Consider the following 21,310-nt stretch of genomic DNA (forward strand, 5'->3'; position numbering starts at 1 on the left):
GCCCCTCCCTCACCTGTCCCTGACATGTCCTGCTGGTCACCAGGCAGGACAGCAGCTCCGTTTAGCTGATCTGCCCCTAGTTAAACTGGAGGTGGCCCATGGCCTCTGACTGTGGTGTTTCTTCAGCACGAAACACTCTTCACTCATTCACAAAATACTGTTGAGCACCTGCTATGTGAGGGACACTGTTCTAGAAGCTGAGGAAACCACAGCAAAGTAGTCCAAGTCCTGCCCTCATAGAGTTTACACTCTAGCAGGAGACAACATAGATCTGTAATTTGAGGTCAGGTGATGAGCTGTGATTTAAAAGTTAAGGCAGAGACCGGGTGTTGTGTGGCTTACGCCTGTAATGCCAGCATTTTGGGAGGCCGAGGCAGTCAGATCACCTGAGGTCAGGAGTTCAAGACCAGCCCAACCAACATGGTGAAACCCCGTCTCTACTAAAAATACAAAAAAAAAAAAAAAGTAGCCAGGCATGATGGTATGCCCCTGTAATCCCAGCTACTCTAGAGGCTGAGGCAGGACTGGGAAGGAAAAAGTGGATATAATAGAGGTAGGAACTCACATAGGCCCTGCGGGCTGCGGTCAGGACCCTGGAGTTTCTTACCAGCATGTACGAAAACCATGGGATGGCTCTGGGCAAGGAACTAATCTGGCTGGATTTATCTTTTTTTTTTTTTTTTTTTTTAATATATAGGGTCTCTGTTGCCAAGGCTGGAATGCAATGGCACCATCTCAGCTCACTGCAGCCTCTGCCTCCTAGGCTCAAGTGATCCTCCCACCTCAGCCCCCAAAGCAGCTGGGACTATAGGCACACACCACGATGCCTGGCTAAATTTATTTATTTATTTGTATTTTTTTGTGGAGACCAAGTTTCTCTATGTTGCTCAGGCTATTCAAACTCCTGGGCTCAAGTGATCTGCCCGCAGTGGCCTTAGAAAGTGCTGGCATGAGCCACCACACCTGGCCTTAGCATTTTTATTTATTTAAAAGCTCACTTTGGTGGGAAGCCAGTTAGGAAATGGTGGATCTCAGGTCAGAAGATGATGCAGCTTGGGCCTTCCAGGGTCCTGGCCTGAGGCAGCAGCAAGATGCCCAGCGAACTAGGGTTGTGTGCAAAGACTACAGACCCAGGGACAGTGGCCAGCTCCACTGGGTGGGAGCCATCGTGGGTGCCCTGGGACCTGCCAGGCTGTGCGATCCTCCGCAAGCAGGTCCGAGCTGACAGGCCAGCAGGAGACACCCTGAAGGCTTCTGAAACCCTGGAATAGAGTTTCACAGGGAACACTGGGAGGGCTTTAAGTGGTGATGGTGGGATGATTTCTTTCTTTTTTGAGAAGGAGTCTTGCTCTGTCACCTGGGTTGTAGTTCAGTGACACAATCTCAGCTCACTGCAACCTCTGCCTCATGGGTTCAAGCAATTCTTGGACCTCAGCCTCCTGAGTAGCTGGGATTCTAGGTGGATGCCACCACACCTGGCTGAATTTTGTGATTTTATAGAGATGGGGTTTCATCATGTTGGCCGGGCTGGTCTTGAACTCCTGACCTCCGGTGATCTGGCCACCTGGAATTACAGGCGTGAGCCACCGCACCTGGCCTGATTTCTCTTTTTAAAGGAACACTCAGGCTCACAGGAATCTTGAGCTCGAGCATCACCCATTCTCCTCCTCCATTCCCACTTTCTCTTGTCCATTGGCTTTGTTCTGCCCAAAAGTGGCCAGTCTGTCCTCTTGGCTCCTCAGGCTACATGGTAAAAACATGGCAGCCACCAACTCTCATTTTAGCCACTTTGACAGAGATTGACCCGTTTTCTCAATTTCAGTTCTCAAATATCCAGGGAAGAGGGCTGATTGGCCCAGCCTGGGGATCAGGTGCCCCCTGGACCAATCAGTGGTGGCTGCAGGGTCAAGGGGGTGGGATGACAAATCACGTTCTACCAATATGGTGGCTCTCACTATAGTCTCAAAGGGAGAATGGGGGTGAAAGGGGTATAATCGCCAGGGGAAATAAGGTGCTCCAAAACATCACAGCTCTTAGATACAGAGCTTTTAGGTAGTAGCCTAATCTCTTGGACTCTGATTCTTGAAGAATATATCTATAAGCAGTGGACTTTTAGTCCCTCTCCCTCTTTATTTCTGGTGCTTTCTTCCTGATGCCTTCTAGACCTTTACATCTTTTCTTTGTCTGTCTCCAGTTACATGATTAAAGCATGTAACTGAATAGGTTACATGCTTTAAACATCAGGGTTTTCTTCCTCAAAGTTAAGCTATGGACGGAGTTTTCCCTAGGCTAGCTATTCTTAGGAAGATGAGTTCGATGGGATTTAATGGATAGTCACTTACAAACACACATCTGTGGTCTGGGAAGATGTGGGTTTAACAAAAAAGCTATTTTGTTTAAAAGGAAAAATTAATATTGACTGTCTCAAATCCAGAAAGAGGAAGCAGATACCAAGTTCATTTTGAAAAATAAGAGTTCATTTTAGGGGCAGACTAGCTAAGCTCTTTTGCTTAGAAGGAGAAATTAATATTAACAGACTCAAATCCAGAAGGAGGAAGCAGATATTAAGTTCATTTTGAAAAATAGGAGTTCAATTTAGGGGCAGGCTAGGTATCACCCTTTTGAGATATTTACCAGGAGTGAGAATCACATTTCATGTTCAGTTTTAAGGTACTTTTCATAACCATGGACAGTGTTTTTTTTTTTTTTTTTTTTTTTTTAAGTGTATTTATCTTTATTCCCCTATTGTGTTCTTTTTATGTAACCAGTTAATTTTCCAAGTTTTATTCTGGTAGAACCAGAGTCCTTTTATTTTTCACTTAAACATATCTAATTCTGTTTTTCTTATAAAGGATACTTGCTGGTTTGGTTTTGTTCATCACTGAGAATGAGCTAATGACAGCTTTAAAAAATCCCAGCTTGTATATTACTTGGATATCATTGTATAGATCCGTATCACAGAAGAAAGAAGTAGGATTTTATCTCTGAAAAGATTTTAGTGCATAAACTGTGGTTTCCAGCCTGCCAGACTTCATGCTACTCTTAGGATCTCCGAATAGCCTTAAATTAGCTACAAGACCTCGGAAGCTTGCTCTGAAATTCAGTTGACATGTTAAAAACCCTACTTTAGGCTGGGTGCAGTGGCTTACGCTTGTAGTCCCAGTACTTTGGGAAGGCGAGGCAGGTGTATCACCCGAGGTCAGGAGTTCAAGACCAGCCTGCGCAACATGGTGAAACACCGTCTCTATTAAAAATACAAAACTTAGCCAGGCATGGTGCTGCACGCGTGTAATCCCAGCTACATGGGAGACCAAGGCATGAGAATCGCTTGAACCTGCTGGAGGTTGCAGTGAGCCGAAATCGCACCACTGCACTCCAGCCTGAGTGACAGAGAGAGACTCTATCTCAAAATAAATAAATAAGTAAAAGCCCTGCTTTAGCTATTCAGTGTTCTTTTCTTTTATCCCATTCTGGTATTATTAAGGGTTACAGAGATCACTGGATGAAGCCTATCCTGAAGCTACCTTGGTGGAGGGGTTAACTGGGCCAGGAGACCTGATTTCAGAAAGGTCACAGATTATATTCCACCTTCCACAAAAGTAACCTGGAAGATGAGTAAGTCCTGTCCTGAATTTTAATATCAAAGACAGTGTTCAAAGAAAAAATACTCTAGTAGAGAAAGCATACCCTTTGGGTTCAGGTCACCAGGAGTCACATTCCAACTCTGAACTTGAATTTTCTTATCTGCACAAAGGCAGCATGGCTGTGAGAACATGCAGTGATTTTATAAAGCTCCTGGCCCATAGGTGGCAGGTACTAATAAGAAATATCTACGTAAATCTATGTATTTTGGACTTATGTATTATTTTTTTGTCAGTTGCCTCTGCTTTTGAGGTCTTACTCAAGAAATCTTTGCCTGTACCAACCTCCTGGAGAGTTTCCTCAACATTTTCTTCTAACAGTTTCATAATTTCAGCCTTAGATTTAAATCTTTCATGCATTTTGATTTAATTTTTGTATATGGCAAGAGTTAGGAGTCTAGTTTCATTCCTTTGCATATGGTTATCTAGTTTTCCCAGCACCATTTATTGAAGAGATTGTCCTTACCCCAATGTATGTTCTTAGCCCCTTTGTCAAAAATCAGTTCACTGTAAATGCATAGATTCATTTCTGGGTTTTGTCTCTTCCCCCCACCCCCGCATTGGACTGTATGTCTGTTTTTAATGCAAGTACCATGCTGTTTTGATTACTATAGCTTTGTAGTATAATCTGAAGTCAGGTAAAGTGATTTCTCCAGTTTTGTTCATTTTTCTCAGGATGGCTTTGGCTATTCTGGGTCTTTTGTGGTTTCATATACATTTTAGAATTTTTTTCTTCTATTTCTGTGAAGATTGTAATTGGTATTTTTGATAGGGAGTGCATTGAAATCTGTAGACTGCTTTGAGCAGTGTGGACATTTTTAACAATATTACTCCTTTGAATCCATGCCAACTGCCTGGATTTGGACTTGCTGCGCACCCTCACAACCCTGAGCTAGTTACTTCCCCACCTGAGCCTCTACAGCTCATCCTTAAAGGGGGTTACAATAACATCTGCCTCCCTCTCTGAATTGCTATCAGGATTCAGTGAGGAAATGCAGATTAGAGTTTTAACAAGATCCAGGCAATGTCACAGGAACTCACTGAAAGCCACATCGCATTAAATGAGGAACCAATTTTGGCTGGGCCTTCTTGCAAAGTCCTTGCAGGTGTGTTGTGAAGATTACTGCATGGTGGTATGTTTGTAGACGGACACCTAGTCTAAACTTGAGGTAGTTGGTGCTCTAGGAATACTCAGTCATGTTATTTTGTAGCCTTAATCATGACTCGAACAAGTCCCTTCCTTTTTAAATGACTGAACAATAGAGTCCTTCATGGTAAGGGAGTACGTTGACAATTTAGTTTACTTAGTTTAGTTGACTTCGTGGGTTTATAATCGCATCCCAGTCACTGGCTGCTACCCTTTTCCTTCTTTATCTTTAAAAGACCTCTGCACACCAGGTATTTTCTCCAAGGATATTGTAAGCACTGGCAAGTGTTCATTGTTATTATTATTACTTGTAAAATGGGCATGATTATTCCCCCTCTACCTACCTTTAAGGTACCCATTAAAGACCAGAGATTTTGTATGTTTGAAAGGCTGCACATACATATTTTAACAAGTACAGAAGACGCTGTCAATAGCAGTCATTAACAGAGTGACAATAAGGAAATCCTATTGCTGTCTGAATGGCGTGTCCTTGAAACTCCCTTTGCTGATACTGACATCTCCAAGGAGTAGGGGGTGGGAAGACATCACAGGAAGTACCTGCTGCCACCACATCTCCCATCTAATTTTGTGAAAGTCACGAAATGCTTCACCTACTGCATGCAACTGACTGCGTTACATGAGAGGAAGTCGATGCTCTGCAAAGGATTAATGACTCACTGGATCAGGTCACACGGGCGGGTGAACACAGAGAGCTCTGACCAGCCCCAAGTTCAGCGCTCTTTTGCGCTGCTGCTTTGTGGGAGGAAATGTGAAGAAAATCCAGTGTCACCCTGTAAACCAGATAGAACACAGAACAACGGAGGAGCCCATAGAAGGCAAAACAGATTCAGGATATTTCTCTTTTAAAAGTAGAGTGGCATCATGGAAGAAACGTGACCTTCCAAAAAGTGGAGGATAAAGTTACGTTCAAGGGGAAAAACAGCAATATGGCATCTGTACCTTAGACATACAGAGTTCATGTGTCATTTGGAGTAAGATAAGAGTGGTGGGGGGTTGGGGAGGCCATGCCCTTTCAGAGATTCTGAGAAACTCTGACCATAAAAGCCCAGGACAACTCAAGGGCAGTACCCTTGACCCCATGTTTGTCAGGTAACAGGCTGGGTTTTTTTTTTGTTTGTTTTTGTTTTTATGAGAGGGAGGTTCGCTCTTGTTACCCAGGCTGGAGTGCAATGGCGCGATCTCGGCTCACCGCAACCTCTGCCTCCTGGGTTCAGGCAATTCTCCTGCCTCAGCCTCCTGAGTAGCTGGGATTACAGGCACGCGCTACCATGCCCAGCTAATTTTTTGTATTTTTGGTAGAGACGGGGTTTCACCATGTTGACCAGGATGGTCTCGATCTCTTGACCTCGTGATCCACCCGCCTCGGCCTCCCAAAGTGCTGGGATTACAGGCTTGAGCCACCGCGCCCGGCCGAACAGGCTGGGTTTTAACTTTTACTTTGTTGCTTTAACTCTGGCTGGGCGCTATGTGAGAAGGGCAGGCAAATACTCCAGTATTTCCTTCTGGCAGATACTCCAGGGGACAGGGTTGCAGACTCAGACCCGCCCATCACTAGCTGGGTGACCTGGGACAACCCCTGTCTCCCAGTGGACCTCAGTTTCCATATCCATAAAATGAAGTGGATATGATTCTATTGATTCATTCATATAACAAATACATATTGAGCAACTTACAGGCCAGGCATTGTTCTCTGTGTTGGGGATTCAGTGATTTTCAGGACAGAGAAATGTCTTCCTCCTGGAGCTCACATTGGCATGGATGGCTGGCAAGACAGCTTCCCACCCTCGTTGGACACGTGTCTCTCTGCCCACTCCATAGTGCCTCATGTCCCACCATGGTGCCTACCTGCTAGACTTTTGGCAAACTAGACCACCAATTGTCTGGAGACTGGAAAGAGCCTACTTTTTCGTTGTAATCTCTCTGCTCCTTTTTCCCCGTTTTCATGTAAATGTTATTAAAATGTAGCATCCATAGAGAAAGTATACACACTGATAAATTTTCACCAACAGAAACACACATGTAACCAGCACCCATACCAAGAAACAAAATACAACTCACTCTCAAGACAGGCCCTATGTCCCTCTGGTCTCTGACCTCTACCATAGGGAAAACCCCATCTCTAGATTTCTAATCCTAGTTATTAGTTTTGTTCTTTTCAACTTTGTACGTACTCTTTTGCATGTCAGTTCTTTCAGTGTTTTATTTGTGAGGTTTATTCACGTTGCTTCACGTTGTGGTGGTTTGATCATTCTCGTATAGTATTTCATTAGATGAGTGTTCAACAATGTGTGCATTTGACTGTGAATGGACATGAGTATCATTTTCTGTTTGAGATCATTGCTGAATGCTATTGCTGTGACATGTATGGGCCTGTCTTGGTGAACGTGTTTACATTTCCCAGGGAAGTTGCTCTGGCATAGGTTATATGTATGTTCCATTTCAGTAGCTTCTGCCAGTTTTCCTCAATGGGAGTACAAAGTAGAGTCCCACCAGCAATGTCTGACAATCCCCAGGGCTGAGCACTCTGCTTCTTTTACACTGTAGCCATTCTGGTGAGTGTGTACTGACATCACATTGTGATTTTAATTTGCATTTCTCTGGCATCTAATAAAATCTGCCAGGGGACCCTGTTCCACTTAAACATAACAATTAAACAGAGGTATCTGTGCACACCAGGTCTTTTCTCCAAGGATATTGCAGTTTTCATAGGCAACCCCTCTTTCACGCTCGTTGTAAAATCAAGAGGCATTACTATACACAATTCTTCCACAGCCCCTGACTGTGGAACTTTTATTTCCCCAGTAAGAAGAAGAAAAATGTTTCAGAGCAATCCATCAAGACCACCCGGGACCGAGTGCCTACGTATCAGTACAGCATGAATTTTGAGAAGGTGGGCAAATGCATCATAATAAACAACAAGAACTTTGATAAACTGACAGGTAGGTGTGTGGGTGTGGATGATCCTTTCCGGTTCCGTTTCATCTTCTCCTATTTGTATCGGACATTTATGAGAGAAACGCTGCACCCCGCTACTGTGGCAGACAGGCCCTCTGAAGGCGGGGTTGCTGTGTCCAGGGGAAAGGGCTATGTGGAAAGTGAGAACGTTCAGCCTAAGGCCCCACCACATGTGTTAGCTGATGCGGGGCTTTGACCAAAGGGCTAAGAATCAAGGCGGGCCTTGGCTTTGATGGAGCAGAGTGTTACCAGGAGGCTCACCTGTTGCGGGCAGGCTGCACTGTTAGCCTCCCCTTTGAGTATGCTTCGATTCATTTAAACTGGGGCCTTGGAAGGCGTTGTATATATTGGAGTGTTTCTGCTGCATCTGGCACCAGTATATTTAGCGTCTGGTCCACTGGTAGCTGCATGTGGTATTCAGCCAGGGGATGCTCACCTGTGGACTCGTTGCTTGATTCCCACAGGTATGGGCGTTCGAAACGGAACAGACAGAGATGCCGAGGCGCTCTTCAAGTGCTTCCGAAGACTGGGTTTTGACGTGATCATCTATAATGACTGCTCTTGTGCCATGATGCAAGATCTGCTTAAAAAAGGTGAGCACTGCCAGGAGTGGTGGCTCACGCCTGCAACCCCAGAACTTTGGGAAGCCAAGGTGGAAGGATCACTTGAACGTAGGAGTTCAAGACTGGCCTGGGCAAAATGGCAACACCCCATCTCAAAAAAAGGGTTTTTTTAATTAGCTAGGCATGATGGCATGCACCTATAGTGCCAGCTACTTGGGGGGCTGAGGTGGAAGGTTTGCTTGAGCCTAGGAGGTCAAGGCTCCAGTGAGCCATGTTCACACCACTGCACGCCAACCTGAGTGACAGAGTGAGACCTGTCTCAAAAAAAGAGAAGTTGAGCCCTTACCGCTTCTCCAGCTGCCTTCTTCCTGTACCCAAGGGAGGCGATCCTCCTACCTTGGCCAGGCCCGTCTCAGGAGGATGCCTGTGCAGGACAGAGAAATTTCAGTGTGAGAAACCTCCCTCCTCTTGAGTAATCCATACACATCCTGTAGTAGGCAGGTCTCTTTCAGGGAGCCTTCAATCTCTTCATAAAAATATGAAAGCAGCTTAAATTTCAGCAGGAGAAATAGATTCTTTATATACAGAACGGTCACAATTTCAAAAGACTCATTCCTGGGAAGTAACAAATCTGTGTCATCCTTTCCAGAATGAATTTTAAGTGTAAACTTTTCTCTGGTGGCGGATAGAGAATAATAACTCCCATATACTTTAGATCTACATTATTTTTAATGTAGCATGTTCACAAAATTATTTGATTAGCTCTTTAACAGGAGCCCTGCAATGTTGGCCAACAGAATCTAATTCTCATTTTATAAATGTAGAGGTGGGCCACATGCGGTGTCTCTCACCTGTAATCCCAGCACTTTGGGAGGCAAAGGCAGGAGGATCCCTTGAGGCCAGGAGTTCGAGACAGCCTGGCCAACATGGTGAAACCCCATCTCTACTTAAAAATACAAAAATTAGCCTAGTGTGGTGGTGCACTCCTGTAATCACAGCTACTTGGGAGGCTGAGGCATGAAAATCACTTAAACCTGAGAGGCAGAGGTTACCGTAAGCCAAGATGGTGCCACTGCACTCCAGCCTGGGTGACAGCAAGACTGTGTCTCAAACAATAATAAAATAAAATAAATGAAGGAGTGGAGCTTCAGAGAGGATGGAAGATGCCCCAAAGGGTGCAGTTAGTAGGGGCAGAACCAAAACCCTACACCCTGGTCTTCTGACTCCAGGACAAATGCATTTTCTGTTACACCACACTGATGCCACCCAGGGTCTTCTGGCATTTAGGGCAAGTGTTTGAAAGTAACATCCTACCAATTCTTTAGACACAGACCTACAGGAAGTAGATAGGAACACAATCTCAGTCACGGCTGTGTTTCTTAATCTTGCAGCTAAAACAAAAAGTCCTCACCATCTCTATTTTTTTAAACGAGGCTTTTTCCTAATTTCCTCCAATTTGACTGTTACAAGCTGACCTTTTGTACCCTGGTAGGTCATGTGCTAGACCAGACTAGAAATCAGGAGTCCGAGATCCGGGTCTGGCCCAAGTTCTAACAGCTAGGCGACCCAGACAAGGCAACCACATCATCCTGATTTTCTTGCTTTCCTGAAATGCAGATTATTTTACCAGCTCCTGCTGTTTCTTGGCGATGGAGTGAGGAAGCTTGTGAGCCAAGAGGAATTTTGTGTGCATGCTTCGAGAAGTATAATGGCCCAGACAGGCATATGAATTTGTCCCAGTTGTAGTTTCTGTTCTTTTGAAAGATGATTCATTCTGTCCAAGCCCAAAGCATGTCACAATCAGAGGATTCTTGTTTATTGTCCTCTCAAACTAGTAAAACATTTATTTTTTCTGACTTTACATGCAGTCAGTTCCAGTGAAGACAAAACTCACGTTTTCTAACAATCCTAATTTGTGTGATCTTAAAATAAGCTAGGAACTCCCAACTTTCACCATCACCCTGTACCTCCGCTGTCAAAACTAATTATCGGAATCACTGTGCAGATGATACAAAGGTGTCTCAGGCATTCGAATGGGAGCGGCCACTCTTGCTCTGCCTGGAACTGGTGAGGTAGTTGGACTGTGCAGTGTCCTGGGCTTAAAGCATGGCCCCAAGGCTCCAACAGGTTGTACCACCTTTGGGGAAGGTTATGAAATATCTCTGAGATTTCATTATTTTATCAGTGAAATAAACATAAAAGAGGCCTACTTCCAGTCTTGTAGGAATTAAAAATAACTGATGTAAAGTACCTAAAAGTTACTCCTTTCCCTCTCAATCAGAGAAGAAAGGATAAGTTTATTATCTAGTTATAGGTTGCAGTTTTTACCATTAAAAGTAATGGTTAGTTAGTTAACCTAATAGCTGGTTAGTTAGTATCCCAGAGCTTTTGATGAGTTCTGTCTGGGCCAACTAGCTACATGGTTTATAATTCCTCTCCTCAGTACCCCAAATGCACAGCCAATCCAGCATTTTTATTTATTTTTTCTTTAATTTTGTTTAATTGTTGTAAAATACACATAACATAAAATTTACCATCGTAACCATTTTTAAGTGTTATAGATCAGAACAACATTCACGTGGTTGTATCACCATCACCACCATCCATCTCCAGGCTTTTTTTCGTCTTCCAAAACTGAGACTTTGACTCTATTAAACACTAGCTAGCTATTTCCCCTTCCCTCCAGCCCCTGGCAACCACTGTTCTATATTCTCTCTCTGAACTTGACTACTCAAGGTACTTCCCAAAAGTGGAGTCATGCAGTGCATGCCTTTAGTAACTGGCTTATTTCACTTAGTATAATATTTTATTCTCTATAACACATACGTGCATGATGTTTATTATATGGCCTGTTTTACAATTTACAGATAAGGAAACCAAGGCACAAAATGGTTCAGTAACCCTCCTGATATCACGGAACTAGCCAACAGCAGGGCTATGCCCCTCAGCCCCCATATACTATCCCTCCCTCTTAACTTCTTAGATAAGTCTGGTCCTTTGAGAGGAGCCCAGTGCCTGGGCCCTCCCCTCCATTCCCTTGTACCCCTCTAATAGTCAGGGGCCGCTACCAGGCTGCCTCTGGAAGTGCTGCTTCTGAGGCCCCCAAGAACTTAAGCATTAACTCTTCAACATTCATATTGTTCGCTTGCAGCTTCTGAAGAGGACCATACAAATGCCGCCTGCTTTGCCTGCATCCTCTTAAGCCATGGAGAAGAAAATTTAATTTATGGGAAAGATGGTGTCATACCAATAAAGGATTTGACAGCCCACTTTAGGGGGGATAGATGCAGAACCCTTTTAGAGAAACCCAAACTATTCTTCATTCAGGTAATCTCTTTTCAATGCCGGTACACTTGAAAATGGGGAAAGATTACAGAGTGACGGGATGGCATCATTTTTACAAATCTAAGTGCTCTTCCAAATGAAAATCAGGGTTTTATTTTCTGTCTTATTCAGGTTTTATTTTTCTGTTACTGAATGGTAGGCGTATGTGTTTGCACTGGATCACAAATTATGAAGGTTTCTTTTTTTTTTCTTTGAGACAGAGTCTCACTGTCACCCAGGCTGGGGTACAGTGATGCGATCTCGACTCACTGCAACCTCCACCTCCCAGGTTCAAGTGATTCTCCTGAACCTTTGAGATGGAGTTTTGCTCTTGTTGCCCAGGCTGGAGTGCAATGGCGCGATCTTGGCTCACCGCAACCTCCGCCTCCTGGGTTCAGGCAATTCTCCTGCCTCAGCCTCCCGAGTAGCTGGGATTACAGGCACATGCCACCATGCTCAGCTAGTTTTTTGTATTTTTAGTAGAGACGGGGTTTCACCATGTTGACCAGGATGGTCTCGATCTCTTGACCTCGTGATCCACCCGCCTCAGCCTCCCAAAGTGCTGGGATTACAGGCTTGAGCCACCGCGCCCGGCCTAATTTTTGTATTTTTAGCAGAGATGGGGTTTCACCCTGTTTGCGAGGCTGGTCTCAAACTCCTGGCCGCTTCCCAAAGTGCTGGGATTACAGGTGTGAGACTTCATGACAGACCGTAAATTATGAGGGTTTCTTTAAGACATTGCAATACTTTTATTTGCTTTGCTTAGTAATTTGACACACATTCATTCATTCATTCATCTGTTCATCAGATTATCCCTGAGCTCCTAAGTTTGCCCAGTTCTAGGTATTGTCCCAGTTCTAGGTATTGGGACACAGCAGTGAACAGCATGCACGTTTCTGTCCCCAGCGGCATGGATTGATGTCTGCTTTGATACTTAGGCTTGCCGAGGGACAGAACTCGATGATGGCATCCAGGCGGATTCAGGGCCCATCAATGACACAGATGCTAATCCCCGGTATAAGATCCCAGTGGAAGCTGACTTTCTCTTCGCCTATTCCACGGTTCCAGGTATCACGTTCATTGTCTGCTAAGCATACTTGAGTCCATTCCATCATCAGAACACAGACCTGGGAGCTGTATTAGTTTCCTCTTGCTGCAGTAATGCATTACTACAAACATAGTGGCTTAAAATACACAAATGCATTATCTTGCACTTCTGGAGGTCAGAATTCCAAAACAGGTTGGCAGGGCTACATTCCTTCTGGAGGTTCAAGGGAAAATCCATTTCCTAGCCTTTGTGTGGCACCTTAGAACCTCCTGCATTCCTTGGCTGTGGCCCCTTCCTTCACCTTCAAAGCCAGCAACTTTGCATCTCTCTGACCCTTCTGTCGTGACAGTGCTCTCTTTCTGACCACAGCTAAGAAAGGACTCCTGTGATTAGATGGGACCCACCTGGACACTCAGGATCATCTCCCCATGTCAATCCAATAACCTCAACCACATCTGCAAAGTCCTTTTTTCCACAGCAGGTTTCGTGTTCACAGATTCTGGGGTTAGGGGATGGCCATCTGTGGGCACCGTTATTCTGCCTGCCACAGAAGTGCATTCACTTTTCACTCCAGGAAAGCTGACTAGGGACTCGCTCTTGGACTTTCCAGCCTTCGCAACTTATAGAAATAGACATCAGTTGTTTAAACCACCTAGTTTAAGGTATTTTGCTATAGGAGCCCAAGAAGACTGATATACCCTGTGATCCAGCCCCAAGTTTTACCAAATGCACTGGGCCATCCGGCCCCTCAGCACTCCATCTGACAAGCCATTTATTATTATTATTTGTTAGCATTTATTATTATTATTATTGGTAATTATAAGCACAAACATTTCTATAGTGCTTTACAATACAGAGTGTCTTTCATGTGTCTTTTCTCATATCATCCTTACAATAATAGCATAAGTATTTAGGAAAGATATTATTGCTGTCCTGATTTTGCAGATAAAATAAAGGAATTTTCAGTTTAGATGAGCTTAAGTAATTTCGGCATGCAGTGGAGCTATGGCTTAGACCAAGGTTCCTTTACGCTGCAGCCTGTACACAGGTACCAGAAAATGCCAGTAACGGGCAAGCCTACTCACTGTTTACCAAGCGCCACATTAGACTGAGTCTGTACAATGAAAGTCCTTCCTTTGTTTTGGGTACGAACCAGCACTAAGTTAGAATTCTCCCAGCTGTGCTAATAGTTTGGTCAAGTGTTTGGCACAAAGGTACTGGTTACAGTAAGTAGGTCAGTGTGTTTGGAAAACCAGCTCTAGCAGCATCTACAGATGGGATTTTGTGAAAGCGGTAACTTCACAAGTTTTCAGGATGGTATAAGATAGAAAATAATTTGGTCTTCCTGCTCTTGAGAGGGAGGTGGTACAATGAGGGCATATGTCTGCGTAAATAAACCCAGGGGTAGAGTTGTAGGTGCTCTGAGCAAGGAGGCAGATGAGAAAAACCATGTTTTATTTATTTATTTATTTATTTTTAATCTTATTTATTATTATTTTTTTGGAGTCTCACTCTTTTTTCCAGGCTGGAGTGCAGTGGCACGATCTCAGCTCACTGCAACCTCCACCTCCCGGATTCAACCATTCTCCTGCCTCAGCCTCTTGAGTAGCTGGGATTACAGACACACACCAAAATGCCCGGCTAATTTTTATTATATTCTTAGTAGAGAAGGGGTTTCACCACATTGGTTAGGCTGGTCCCGAACTCTTGACCTTGTGACCTGCCCGCCTTGGCCTCCCAAAGTGCTGGTATTACAGGTGTGAGCCACCCCACCTGGGCAAGAAAAGCGATGTTAAAAAGGAGCTGCTATAACTGAGCCTAAAATTTCAAACAACATGAGTAAGAGAAAGATGGCTTGTCAGACAGAGCACTGAGGGGCTGGATACCCGAGTGCATTTGGTAAAACTCAGGGCTGGATCGCAGGGTATATCAGTTCTTCTTAGGCTGCTATAGCAAAATACCTTACAGTAAGTGGCTTAAACAACAGACACGTATTTCTCTAAGTTATGGAGACTGGAAAGTCTAAGATCAAGTTGCTGGCTAAGTCAGTTTCTGCTGAGGGCTCCCTTTCTAGCTCATAAATGTCACCTTCTTGCTATGTTCTCACATGGCAGAGATTGACCTAGACAGAGTGAGGCCTCTGGTGTCTCTTATAAGGACACCAATCCTCCTGGATCAGAGCCCTACCCTAGTGACTTCATTGAGCCTTTACCTCTATAAAGGCCCTACCTTTAAACAGTCACATTATGGGGTGTGGCTTCAACAAATGAATTTTGGGAAGACATAGTTACAGCCCATATCACAGGGTGTTGCAGAGTATGGTCAGGGTCAAACCAGGACAGGTAGGCAAGTGGCCCTACCATGGTGGGCCCTGTGTGCTGTGCCAAACAGCCTGAACTTTACCCAGATAAAGTGGGGAAAGGAAACCATTTTAGGTGAGGGAGTTATAGGATGAGATTTTCCCTTCCAGGGCATCAGGCTCTCCTAGCCCTGCCCCTCAGACAGTTGGGCATTCAGCTTCCTCATGCCTCTAGATTTCTTCAGCAAGTTCCAACTCTACTCCCCTGTACCCAGCAGCAGGAACACATCTCAGAATTTTCCAGGGTTCTCTGAAAATTCATTCTCTAGTAGGCTTGGATTAGAAAGTAGAACAGACCCTGAAAGGGTGGTGGGGAGTTTCAGAGTTATGGAATAGACCTCTAGTATTTCCTGTGGAAGTCTACATGTCCAGATCTGTCTCACACTGTCTCACACCTATGTATCTGATGTGTATCAAGTGGGTACCTCCGTCAGGACTGACACAGGAGAGGACCCTGGCAACATCCACCAATAATGGCCCTTGGTGATGTTGTCTGTCATTGGATTTCCATGCTGAAATACCCAAAGCGCTTTTTAGCATCTTCATGCCAACCCTCTAAATCTCAGGTGTTTGCTCTCTGAGCACACTGGCTTAATTCTCATTAATTACTTGTGTGCAGAGTAGGGTGAAATTGTTTCTGAAAAGCAGGTGTGAAAGCCCCATCCACTCATTCTCATTGGTGAGTGGAGCGGCTGTCAGAATTAGCTGATTTGATTGTCCCCTTTCTTTCCTGTTGAAGGCTATTACTCTTGGAGGAGCCCAGGAAGTGGCTCCTGGTTTGTGCAAGCCCTCTGCTCCATCCTGGAGGAGCATGGGAAAGACCTGGAGATCATGCAGATCCTCACCAGGGTGAATGACAGAGTGGCCAGGCACTTCGAGTCTCAGTCCGATGACCCACGCTTCCATGAGAAGAAGCAGATCCCCTGTGTGGTCTCCATGCTCACCAAAGAACTCTACTTCAGTTAATAACCAAACCAGGGGCGCATTCTAGCTGAGAAGCAATGGATCACTTGTTAACAAATCAGATTTTTTTTTTTTGATGCTCTTGAAATATTGAGAAATTCTCCAGGGTTTTAATTTCAGGAAAATGTATTGATTCAACAGGGAAGAAACTTTCTGGTGCTGTCTTTTGTTCTCTGAATTTTCAAAGACTTTTTTAAATAATGTTATTCATTTGGTGACTGTAACTTTCTCTTAAGATTAATTTTCTCTTTGTATGTCTTTTACCTTGTTATTAGACTTAACACATGCAACAAAAGTGACCTCTGGAGAAGGCTCCTGCCTGTGTCCACTGTCATTGGTGGTGACACCGGTAGTCAGAGTCGTGTTTGCACTTGGTAAAGAGAATCCCAGTGTTTGACAAAGCACAGCCAAGGGGATATTTACTGACCTTTATTGAAGAATGTGGATATTGAGTGTGATTTGAATGATTTTTCATTGGCTTAGGGCAGATTTTCAGGCAAAAATTCCCAGATAAGTTTGAGGAGAAAAAGTTTCATGATTCTGATATGTATCTGTCGGGATCCAGTCTGGAAAACAAACTAGAAACAGAAATACCATTCTACGTGTTTCAACAGAGGGAATTTAATACAGGAAATTGACTTATATAGATGATAAAAAAAAAAAAAAAAAGCCAAACAGCAAGAAGCTGTTACCACACCCAGGGCTATGAGGATAATGGGAAGAGGTTTGGTTTCCTGAATCCAGTAGTGAGATCATCCAGAGTGGCTGGAACCATGGTGGGGGCTCCATAGGGGTAGCTGGGACCACCAATGGACTAAGGAAAGCGAAGCCATGATGAGGACAAAGCCACTGCCTGAGACGGAGTGAGCTGAGTCAGATACGGAGAATACCTTGCTCTCACCTCTCCTGCTCTCACATCTTCCACCAGCACCTTACCATTCCAGGACAACCTGGAAGCCACCTTGCCAAGGCCCTTAGAAGATCAGGGGACAGTGAGGCAGGAGAATGACGAGAAATGAATAAGCCTGGCCCATAATGTGAACATAAGTAATCACATTCCCTAATGTTCAGCAATTCATCCATTTAATCATTGATTCATTGGGTCGTCAGATAGTCTACGTATGTGTAAAATAATCTGTTTTGGCTTTATGTGCAAAATCTGTTATAGCTTTAAGATATATCTGGAACTTTATAGATTATTCCAAGCCTCATTTTGAGTAAATATTTGTTACTTCTGGTTCTATAAGCGAGGAAGAGTTTATGGCAAAGATTTTTGGCACTTTGTTTTCAAGGTGGTGTTATCTTTTGAATTCTTGAAAAATGACTGTTTTTTTCTGCCTAATAGTAACTGGTTAACAAACAAATTGTTCATATTTACTGATTAAAAATGCGATTGCTTAATTCCTAACCAGTCTGGTTTGCTTTCCTTTTGAAATTATTTATGGCGATGGAGAAATGAGAAAACAGGATAAGAATTGACCCTGTTGGCTGGGCACAGTGGCTCACACCTATAATCCCAGCACTTTGGGAGGCAGAGGTGGGTGGATCGTTTGAGGTCAGGAGCTGGAGACCAGCCTAGCCAACATGGTAAAACCCCACCTCTACTAAAAATACAAAAAAAAAAAAAAAAAAAAAAAAGGAAGAAAAAGAAAAAAAAGTTTTAACTATTAATACATTCACAGATAGCTTTGGGCTCTGCTAAGCTTTTTCTCTGAGCAAATTTCCAGAAGCCATCATTAGCCCAGTACATTTATGAATTGCTACAAATTGGTCTGAAAATAAAGTCCTGGGGTCACTGAATTTACATGATTTAAAACCTCGAGGAAACCAAGGCCTCTCTGTGAGAAAGAAAATGACGTCCCCTGAAATGTCCTAGACACGGACTGACAAATCCTTGTTTTGCCCAGTCTTGCAAGTGCAACACCTGAAATCTCTTATTACCAGCTACTCTGGTGAGCACGGATTCCCTTTGACTTCTTGGAAGCACACCATCTCTGCCAGCTTTTCATCTTTCAGGCCCTTTTCTAGAAACATCTGGCCAGGTAAAAGGCTGTGTTGGTCATCAGTTTACAGCAACAATTCCTCTGTGTTAATTGGCCAGTGGAGAAGTAGCAGCAGCCCAGGTATCCTTAAGAGTTCTTCAAAGACTTGCGGATTGGAAAGCGCCTTTACGCAGTTTGCCTTGTACATGTTTTAGTGTCTTGCAACACTGAGCGAATGCCTGGACTGGGTGCATTGGCATCCCCTGGGAACTTGTGAGATATGCAGACTCTCAGCCCTGCCCCAGACCCACTCAATGTGAATCTGCATTTTAACCAGACTCCCAAGTGACCCATGTGCACATTATAGTTTAGGAAGCTCTGTTTTGTGGGCAAGGACCACATGTATGTATGTATTTTTGTTCTCCCCCTGCCCTGAACGTGGAGCTGATAGAACATGCCTACAAAGAATTAGAAAAATAATATTTTGAAGCTTTCATGGAAGACAGGTTTTCAAGCTCTTCTAACCTCCAGCAAAACCCTGTTTTAAAACTCCATCATACCCTTAAAGTACACAGTACACTTTTTACATTCTTTGCCCATTTCCTTTTTAAATAAGCCTTCGCTGAGTGGCATACAAGGATTATTTAAAGGTTCTCAATATGTCTGTGAATGTGAATTGCAGCCTTTAATATGTTTTTGTAAACATTATAGGATTAAAGGAGCCATTTCTTGCATGTATTTATTGGTGGTGGCAGGACTGCCGAGCATTGAAGCTTCACAGCTTGTCTTTTCCACCTGTCCTATCCCCAGAGCCCAGTGGACACTGGGAGGATTATTATTTCTCCTTGCCAGTGTGCCCTCAGGCCATAGGTCACCTTTTTGACAGACTTCAGGGCTTTGTTTTGGATCAGGTGACAATTCCTTTTGATTCATGAATCATTAACACAAACACACTAAGAACGTATTTGGAAAGCCCAGCCACCACCGCAATATTGACGTGGACATGGAAACTCCCATTAGCTTGTAGGTTCATGCATGAATGGCTCTCTAAAATGATACGGTTAATCTTGTTTAATCTGGTTAAAATGCAGATTCACGTTGAGTAGGTCTGGGGCGGGGCTGAGAATGGTATGCAACAGAAAGGGGGAAAAGTGCAATCTACCCATCTGCCGAAGTGCTAATATCTAGAATCTACAAGGAACTTAAACAAATTTACAAGAAAAAAAAAAAACCATCAAAAAGTGGGTGAAGGATATGAACAGACACTTCTCAAAAGAAAACATTTATGCAGCCAACAAACATGAAAAAAAGCTCATCATCACTGGTCATTAGAGAAATGCAAATCAAAACCACATTGAGATACCATCTCATGCCAGTTAGAATGACGATCATTAAAAAATCAGGAGACAACAGATGTTGGAGAGGATGTGGAGAAATAGGTACGCTTTTATACTGTTGGAGTGCAAATTAGTTCAACCATTGTGGAAGACAGTGTGGCAATTCCTCATGGATCTAGAACCAGAAATACCATTTGACCCAGCAATCCCATTACTGGGTATATATCTAAAGGATTATAAATCACTCAATCATAAAGATACATGCACACGTATGTTTATTGCAGCACTGTTCACAATGGCCAAGACTTTGAAACAACCTAATTGCCCATCAATGATAGACTGGATAATAAAAATGTGGCACATATACACCATGGAATGCTATGCAGCCATAAAAAAAGATGAGTTCATGTCTCTTGCAGGGACATGGATGAAAGTGGAAACCATCATTCTCAGTAAACTGACATAAGAACAGAAAACCAAATACCACATGTTCTCATTCATAAGTGGATGCTGAACAATGAGAACACATGGACACAGGGAGGGGATCATCACACACAGGAGCCTGTCATGGGATGGGGGACTAGGGGAGGAATAGCATTAGGAGAAGTATCTAATGTAGATAATGGGGTGATGGATGCAGCAAACCACCATGACACGCGTATACCTATGTAACCTGCACGCTCTGCACATGTAACCCAGAACTTAAAGTATAATTTTAAAAAAAGTACACAACAAACATTAGAAAATACAGAAGTCAAATACGATGAATTGGTTTTGGCATAAGTGTTGGTTTTTACGGCACTGCCATTTTCTAACAAATTTGTTTGAGTCATTTAAAACCAAACTATGTCAAAGGATTTCAATTTAGAAGGCACGTGGGGTTATGGCTACAAAGAAACAAGACTGAGTATTTCTTGAGCTTTAACGGTTTGACCCAAGTAAACAGCATAAGATTTGGGAAAGGTGAAAGTGTAAATGGTGAAAAAGGTTTGGTCTCCATTGCTAGTTCCAGCTTCAGTTATTTAAAGCAAATCTCAATTAGTACAGAAGTCAACTTTTTAGCAGAGATGCTTTTAACCATTCATATTTCAAAGTTAGGCTCTGAGGCCATGCGTGGTGGCTCATGCCTGTAATCCCAGCACTTTGGGAGGCTGAGGTGGGCAGATCACCTGAAGTCAGGAGTTCGAGACCAGCCTGGCCAACATGGTGAAACCCCTCTCTACTAAAAATACAAAAATTAGCCAGGTGTGGTGGCGCAATCTTGTAGTCCCAGCTACTTGGGAGGCTGAGGCAGGTGAATCACTTGAACCCGGGAAACAGAGGTTGCAGTGAGCCAAGACCATGCCACTGCACTCCACCCTGCACACCACTGTATTCGGTGTGAATCAGCATGATATTTTGTCTCAAAAAAATAAAATAAAATAAAATAAAATAAAATAGGCTCTGAATCTGATCCAAATCCTAATCCTAACTCTGTCGTTTAACCACTTAATACTCACATAACCTTAGAGAGTCCTTCGGTTCCCTCATCTACATATGAGGATAGCAATGTGAAGATTAAATGAGATACTGTATATGAAGTGCTTAGTGCAATGTCGGGCACAAAGTTGTAACCAAAAGAGGGTCTGGCTGCTTGCCACTTAAAGAAAGAAGCCAAAATAACAAGAGCGAGGTATGAAAAAAGGAGTGAATTTTATTATCCATTGCGAGCAAGGGGAAAAGGCCAGAAGCCTTTCTGAACATTGCCACCTTTTCAATTTCTGGAGAGAGGGCAACGGTTTAAGAAGAGGGGCTTAGAATACAGAGAGGTGGGGGGTCTAGGAGGTGCCAGGTGGCCTGTTTCATTCCAAAGGCTTATCTCGGATTGCTGTTCCAACTGGCTAAGGGGCCAGCGCCATCTTGAGCCCAACCAGGTTACAAACTAATTGCAGTCGATTGTGCAATTAATGTCTCACTGGGAGTGAACTCTG

General features: G+C 43.6%; 1 protein-coding gene across 3 annotated transcripts in view; it reads left to right on the forward strand.

The window, feature by feature from the left end:
• Positions 1 to 17,429, forward strand: part of CASP7 (caspase 7) — a 43,228-nt gene extending 25,799 nt beyond the window's left edge. For all 3 annotated transcript variants that reach the window (XM_010332887.3, XM_010332875.3, XM_074382902.1), the window contains exons 3-7: positions 7,612 to 7,748; positions 8,229 to 8,357; positions 11,479 to 11,654; positions 12,590 to 12,719; positions 15,798 to 17,429. In XM_010332887.3, the coding sequence (XP_010331189.1) occupies positions 7,612 to 7,748; positions 8,229 to 8,357; positions 11,479 to 11,654; positions 12,590 to 12,719; positions 15,798 to 16,024 (799 nt within the window). In that variant the 3' untranslated portion in view covers positions 16,025 to 17,429. The remainder of the gene's footprint in view (positions 1 to 7,611; positions 7,749 to 8,228; positions 8,358 to 11,478; positions 11,655 to 12,589; positions 12,720 to 15,797) is intronic.
• Positions 17,430 to 21,310: the final 3,881 nt, after the last annotated feature.

Source organism: Saimiri boliviensis, chromosome 12, assembly GCF_048565385.1.
Source record: "Saimiri boliviensis isolate mSaiBol1 chromosome 12, mSaiBol1.pri, whole genome shotgun sequence".
Taxonomy (NCBI): domain Eukaryota; kingdom Metazoa; phylum Chordata; class Mammalia; order Primates; family Cebidae; genus Saimiri; species Saimiri boliviensis.